The sequence below is a fragment of the Magallana gigas genome, chromosome 7 (genome assembly GCF_963853765.1).
Source record: "Magallana gigas chromosome 7, xbMagGiga1.1, whole genome shotgun sequence".
Classification (NCBI taxonomy): Eukaryota; Metazoa; Mollusca; class Bivalvia; order Ostreida; family Ostreidae; genus Magallana; species Magallana gigas.
In genome coordinates, this window is record NC_088859.1 from 4,975,369 (window position 1) to 4,983,370 (window position 8,002).

The 8,002-nt window shown below is 38.2% G+C and overlaps 1 protein-coding gene across 1 annotated transcript; it reads left to right on the forward strand.

The window, feature by feature from the left end:
• Positions 1-80: 80 nt before the first annotated feature.
• Positions 81-7,053, forward strand: LOC105326151 (membralin). Its single transcript, XM_034458617.2, has 11 exons — positions 81-194; positions 1,555-1,741; positions 2,052-2,667; positions 3,050-3,160; positions 3,325-3,447; positions 4,024-4,124; positions 4,598-4,655; positions 4,967-5,050; positions 5,233-5,365; positions 5,610-5,709; positions 5,841-7,053. The coding sequence occupies exons 2-11, from the start codon at positions 1,565-1,567 to the stop codon at positions 6,744-6,746; spliced, it is 2,409 nt and encodes an 802-aa protein (XP_034314508.2). The 5' UTR covers positions 81-194; positions 1,555-1,564; the 3' UTR covers positions 6,747-7,053.
• The last annotated feature ends 949 nt before the right edge of the window (positions 7,054-8,002 follow it).

Genomic DNA, 8,002 nt, shown 5'->3' on the forward strand with positions numbered 1-8,002 from the left:
TGAATTAATATTTAATTTCCGTGTTGAATATTTCACAATACATTATAAAAATCTTATTGAATATAATCGAAACCACTGAGAATAATTAGAACTATTTGCGAGGATCTTGATAAAAAAAAAATACTGATACCGTCCTTGGTTTAGAGACTACATTTCCATCAAGCAAGAAAACTAAACACATCAAATAAAATAAGGTAAGAATACGCTATGTTTATCCATTGTTTTCTGATATTCATATTCTTTCTTTTACTCGGCCAAACCAAAGTCTAAGGTTTGTGATCTGAATATACCAGATGGAATGTAAGTAGGCCGAGAGAAAGCGGAATAAATCGTCCTTTACTGAGACCTGCTGGTGACATAACCCTGATGTCAGCAGCCAAAGGTGACAACAAGCACGGAGGCTGAACGACTGATCGCTGATGTGTGGATATAGGCATCTCATCGGCACGCCGTTTTATTCTCCCTCTGCGAAACATACTTTGTGTTCCTGTATGTAATGAAAAAATACTCATGGACTCTTAGCTTGGCACAGGGAATGGTTGTAATGGATTTAAATGATAGTCTTGCAATTACTAGTAATCAATTTGTATATTTCTTGAGGAAAATGTACGATGGACCAGAGAGCTACAGTTCTAATTATACAGAATCTACAAAACTCTTCTAATTATTTGGCTCAACAAATAAGTATAATGTTGTTATGTCAATCAGTTTTAATATGCACATTCATGTTCTATCTAACTTAACTAGCTGAATCCAGGGATGTCTCTAAAAATTGAAGTAGAAGGAGGAAATGGAAAAGTAGAAGGGGGGTCTGGGGGTCTTGTTATAGCTACATTGTGTTTGAAATGCAAAAATAGCCGGGTAATTAAGGCATTATAGGCGGGGGAATTCCCCGCCTCCCGGGTCTTAGAGACAACCATGTGAATCTGACAATCTTGAACTGTGTTCGAATTGCAGCAATAGTTGATGTTGTAAGTAAATTTTTGAAACCTCACATTTTAGCCAGAATTGACAAATGGTGAACAAAGAATGAATGCATCTTTAGTAGGCAATGGACAATTATACAAGTTTTTGAATATTAACATGGGGGGCCGTCATGAATGAAGGAGCCATATAGTTCAGTTTGTAGAGCACCTTACTAGAAATTCAGGGGGCTTGGGCTGAAATCCCAGTCTAGTCCTGATCATCATTATTTCTTTCATCCCATTACATTCAAAACTGGAAGGTTAACTCCTGCCATGGGAAAGAACCAAGGAGGTTGATCTTCCAAAGGTGAAGAACTGAGAAGATCACTTAAAGTGGACAATTGTTACTATCAGACCTGTTAAATCATTAATGCCAGATAGCAGCGCAGTTGAGCACCTGACTAGAGATTCAGTGGACTCAAATCTCTAAATGCCTTATATTTTTAAGCTATTGAATAGTATAAATTTTGTGTATTAGTATATGGGTAGTTTAATCATTGAAGTAGAGGAACCTGCTTAGGGACAGTCCAACTCTTACCTCCACATGTTCTCTGACTGACTTATATGCCCTGTTATAACTTCTTTACAGAGTTTCAGCAATGAATGCTGAACCGGAAAATGAGGGTGGAGCAAACAGGTCGCAGCGCCCCAACAACCCTCTGTTTAACATGAGAGAGAGGCTGTTTCACGCCTTGTTTTACAGAGTGGCTTTGACCTATGCTCGGGCCTTTCCTAAACCCGTCCGCAGGATTCTGGAGTTTGCCATCCTGGTCAAGGTATGGGCAGTTTTATCTCTAACCAAGTACTATGTGTATCAATAGGAGTAACTTTGTTGGGTTTTTTTTAAAATTTCATGTAAAATTCCTTTCATAAGCACCCACATCAAACATAATCAAGGAATGTACATGTTAATAGCAGCAAAATCACTTCAGTGCTAATTAATATTGAAGTTAACATTTTGTACTCGTACATTTATAGTAACTTATTCACCATACTGACTGTAGAATTATGTATTATTGTTGTGCTAATTTGGATTATCCCTTTGTGATTGTTTTACATGTTTCTTTTGTTATTGTTTATATTCAGGCTCTTCTTGTACTTGGAATACTTGCCTACATACACATTGTCTTCGCGCGTACACCAATGAACTGCTTGGCTAATGTGCAGAGCACATGGCCAAGAAATGGAATACTCCGAGTGGAAATTGTCCACAACGCCTCAGAAAACTACAGCATAATCAACTCCTACGAAAAGGAATACTCCGACTTCACCCTGCACTTCTTCAACGAGGACAGCGAGGTGGATCATGAGGAAGAAACAGCTTCCTCACCAAACATGGAGGACAAGGACGGGCATTTTGAGGAGCATATTGGTGAGGATGAAATGGAAGGAACATCAGGGCATCATAGTGAGGAGAAGGGAGCAGACAAACCTTCATTAGCTGCTGAAAAAGACACACATTTAGCAGGGTCCACAGAGGAACAGGCTAGACATAACAATACAAGTCAGGCTACCAAGGACATCTCCAACCAGACTATCAAAAGCTCAGGATTACCTGAAGCTGATGATAACAGGGCCAGTTTTACTGACGACTCACAGATAGCCGTGGAGGGAAACACGACATACAGTCCGCCGGAGGACCCCCATACGTTTGAAACACAGGCTTATCACCTCTCAGAGATCGAAATGTTGGCCAAAGTGGGTAAGTGATTCAGATGTCAGACAGTAATTGCTTTTAATGTGATATTTTTCTAAATAGTACTGATGGAAAACACTTGTAAGAAGAAGTCTTGATTACTAATTTTATGATCTACTCTTAATGTTTTGTGTTATTAAGCAATGATTTTGATGTTTATGAAAAAATGATTGTGTTTTTTTATACATATATTTTTTCGAAAGTTTCAAATTTCAGGTGAACCTTGAGCTTTTATGTCAAGAGTTACAGTAGTGATCATGATATACTTTTAAAGTGAAGCTTAAGAACAAGATGCATATTACAAACACTCTTTATAATATTTACAAATGGCAAAAATGAAAAATGTACAACTTTGTAAAGTTTTGATATTTTGATTTTTTTCAAACAGTATGGCCCGAGGAAAAATACATTGTGGAGTATGCCTTGGAATATGGGTTTTTGAGATTGTCCCCCAAAACCCGACAGAGACTGAACATCACTGTCATGTTGGTCACTCTGGGTAGGTAATCAGCTTTTAAAATTATCTTAACTCTAAAATACAGTACAAAACCGCATTGCTCATATGATTTAGAGTGCTATAAGAAACACTTTGTGGTACACATGTACCTGGATTGTTAGTCCACTTCACTGTTACTCTCAATAATGATGTTGTTACCTTTGCAGATCCTGAGAAGGAGACATGTTTTGGGGACAGCATTAGTCGCTTCCTGTTGGCCGAGTTCCTGGGATATGATGACATTCTGATGTCCAGCATCAAACAACTGGCCGAGAAGGAGGACAACAAAGGTGTGTGTCAGTGTATCACCTAGGCAAGTAACAAAAAGTGAAAGGGGGAGGCGGTGAGGGGTGAGAATGGTTCAGAGTTAGTAGGGTATTTTGAGAGAGAGAGATGAGAGAGAGAGAGAGAGAGAGAGAGAGAGAGAGAGAGAGAGAGAGAGAGAGAGAGAATATCAGATGGTCAGTAAAGGGATTAGACAGAAATAAGGATAACAGAGGTGAAGCTAACAGAGAGGTAGATGAATAGACAGGGAGTAAAGCTGAATGGTTACGTTATATGAGTCAGTTGTGACCTGTTTTTTCTGTAGGTTACCTGATATACGAGTCAGTTATGACCTGTTTATTCTGTAGGTTACCTGAGGAATGTGGTGAGGGGTGAACACTACCGCTTTGTCAGTATGTGTCAGTTGTGACCTGTTTATTCCGTAGGTTACCTGAGGAATGTGGTGAGGGGTGAACACTACCGCTTTGTCAGTATGTGTCAGTTGTGACCTGTTTATTCCGTAGGTTACCTGAGGAATGTTGTGACTGGTGAACACTACCGCTTTGTCAGTATGTGTCAGTTGTGACCTGTTTATTCTGTAGGTTACCTGAGGAATGTGGTGACAGGTGAACACTACCGCTTTGTCAGTATGTGGATGGCCAGAAGTTCCTACCTGGCTGCAGCCTTTATCATGCTTGTCTTCGTAAGTTTCGATTTCTGTCTTGGAAGCATTTTCCTTTTTCATCATTCTTATTTTATTTTATAAAGGATAATGGTGTTTATACTGTATACAGAATTATTTTTGCCCTGTATTTTTTTTTTGCCCTTCTACACTTGCAAATAATTTCACCACATCTTAGATTTATGCAGAAACAGGTACTCTTTCTTATTAACACATTTGATATCCAAAGATTGATTTTAATTCGTTCAGTCTTGATTTACACAGTTAAGGGTCTTGATTGAATTAAGTTAATTAAAAATGCACTGAAGACATTGACATCTTTGGGAATGGACTAATAAAGTTCTGGATAAGTTTAATCAAAATGACCCTGATCTGAAGTTATCTTTAAATTAATGTACTATATACAAAGTACAATATTGTATATATTTAGGATAACCTGTTTGTTTAAACCTTTAGTTATACACGTAATACCAGGTACTTCTCTTGTTTTCCAGACTGTCTGTGTTTCCACACTACTGAGATATTCTCATCATCAGATTTTTATCTTTATTGGTAAGCTATTACTGCTGTGTTGTTGAAAATGTCTGTGCATTTAAAAAGTGACCCTTATTTTATTCCATTTATTATCTTTGGAAGCTCCTATACATATATAACGTATTGTTACATCTGCTTCCTCGTTATCTCAAATTTCACTTAGTATCATGTAACATACCGGTAACAATTTCTTGTATTATAGCCAGAAATATCTTTGTTTACTGTATTAATATACTAGAAGATATCATTGACAGTTTATACATAGCATTACCTGCAGTGAACAACACATACTTGATTGTACTTTACAAGAATTCTGGGTGTTTTTTCAGTGGACCTGCTGCAGATGTTGGAGATGAACATCACCATTGCATTCCCGGCCGCTCCACTTCTTACCGTGATCCTGGCTCTTGTGGGTAAGATGACTTATCAACATTGAAAGAAACATCTAGCAGAGGGTGCACTGATAAATTATCAAAATTCAACCTCAGTAACACTAATTTGGTCACTTATTAAGATTCTTCCAGATACTCACATATGACTTAGAGTATGTTTATAGCAGGAATTGCTTCTGATGGTTGAATTCAAAATATTGTAGGAATGGAGGCTATAATGACCGAGTTTTTTAACGACACGACAACGGCATTCTACATCATCCTGATTGTGTGGATTGCTGACCAGTATGATGCCATCTGTTGCCATACCAACATCAGTAAACGACACTGGCTCAGGTGGGGTTACATACAGAAAAAAAATGAAATTTATATCTAAATCTATCATGTAGGACTTTAAAAGTGTATTTGTGGTTTAGTTTAAAGATAGATATGAATGTCTTTATGTTTTTTTAATTCACAATCTTATATCTCTTACAGAGTCTCTCTGAATACATTTAGAAAACTACTTAAACTTTGGTTGTTGAATTATAGTTACCGGTACTTGTGTTTTTACGACTACAAATTGTATGTTTTTTTGTAGGTTTTTCTACCTGTACCATTTTGCATTTTATGCCTACCACTACAGATTCAACGGCCAATACAGCGGACTAGCTCTGTTTACATCTTGGTTATTTATACAGGTATGTTCTTATCATCTACCAAAATTTTAAATTAACATCATAGTGTGATGACAAATTTTGTGCAGATTTTTAATTCTGAGTTTGTCTATAAGTGCAAGCATTATAATGATTAATATGTATCATCTCCACAGCATTCGATGTTGTATTTCTTCCACCACTATGAGCTGCCCGCCATTTTACAGCAGGAAAGAATTCAACAGATTGTTACAAACCAACAAAACAACCAGGGGACCCAGACACAGATCGGAAACAACGCACAACCAGATGCCAACCACAACACGGAGCAAATCACAGCAACAAACAACACGTCAGGCAACACAGCAACAGACAACACGACTCGCACTACAGCAACATCGAACAACAGAGAGCTTTCTCCAGCAACAAACGAAGAGCAAACTTCAGCAGCACTCAGCAATTTACACAACACCAACCAAGATTCTCCTCAAACCAATTCCTCAGAAAATGCAACACAAAATTCAGCAACAACCATTGCAACACATAATTGCACTGCAAACAATGGCAAACCACAGCAGAGTAGCATAGCAAGCAAGCAACAGTCAGCATCTGCAGGAATAGCAACCACAGGCAACACAGATCAGAACTTTGCAGGTCAGAGTAGTTACAGACAACTTGACCCCACAGACAAACCTGAGACACCCAAGGAGGGTGGTCATCTGTCTGATAATCAACAAACTGACTCTGTCCCCTCCAAAATTAGTGCTCAACCTCTCAGTGAAGGTACAAATTCAATAAATTTGAATCCACAAGGAACTGTGTCCGATGAAAACACATCTGTGAAAAACTTTGGGGACATGAAGCATAGTGGTACAGGGGAGAAGGGTTCTATGTTAATGTCTGTAGACAGAGACTCAGTCAGAGGGGAGTCTGGTGCTTGTAGGAACGGTGAGCTGTGTGATGGGAGCTCACTTAACAGTAACAGTTGTAGTGATGTGGACTTGAGCTCAAGTAGTGGTGAACTGTCCCACTCAGTGTGTTCACAGGAAACCAAAGACTCGGAGCAGACGGGCAACAGTTGACGGGGGCCACACACCCCTCTGTGACCCACAGTGCAATGATGTGTATATTCTGTAATACCCAGATCTTTCGCTTTTACCCGATTACTGTCTGTTGTGAGCTGTAGTGCCTGTGTGCTGAATTTATTCTGTGATAAGAGTAAATATATATACATGAATTGTACCGACTTTGACAATTGTACACGTGTAACTGTTGGTAAGTTTGTCCTTTAATTGTATGGACACATTATTTGTCAGAGTGTGTGTGGGTCGGGATGAAAGAGAAGGAAAGAGCTAAACAAAGTGATTGAAATAAAACATGCTAATCCAACCATTTTTGCTTTCATAATAAGTTAGCTATGGCTTTGACAGCTCTCAGTAGAGCAATATTAAAGCAGGAGTTGCCTCCCATCAATGGCCATATCATGTCTCAAACTGCCTAGATTCCTTTATTTTTATACCCCCGCTCCGAAGGAGAGGGGGTATACTGTTTTACCCTTGTGTGTCTGTCTGTCCGTCCGTCCGTCCGTCCGTCTGTCTGTCTGTCTGTCTGTCCGTCCGTAACAAAAATTTCTGTCGCATTTATCTCAGCAACTATTTATCGCAGATGCTTGAAATTTTAACACAGTGTTTGTTAAGGCATGCCATATCGTGGGATATATTTTTGTACCAATCAGACGTCAACTTCCTGTTAAATGACGACTTTGCTTATTTTTTAACCAAAATTTTCTAACAAATTTTCGTCAAAGATTTCTCAGCAACTGTTTATCGCAGATGCTTGAAATTTTAACACACTATTTGTATAGGCATGCCATATCGTGGGATATATTTTTGTACCAATCAGACGTCAACTTCCTGTTAAATGACGACTTTGTTTATTTTTAGCCAAAATTTTCAAACAAATTTTCGTCAAAGATTTCTCAGCAGCTATTTATCGCAGATGCTTGAAATTTTAATACACTATTTGTTTTGGAATGCCATATGGTGGGATGTATTTTTGTACCAATCAGACGTCAACTTCCTGTTAAATGACGACTTTGTTTATTTTTTGCCAAAATTTTAAAACAAATTTCCGTCAAAGAATTCTCAGCAACAATTTATCGCAGATGCTTGAAATTTTAACACACTATTTGTTTAGGCATGCCATATTGTGGGATATATTTTTGTATCAATCAGACGTCAACTTCCTGTTAAATGACGACTTTACTTATTTTTTAACCAAAATTTTCTAACAAATTTTCGTCAAAGATTTCTCAGCAACTATTTATCGCAGATGCTTG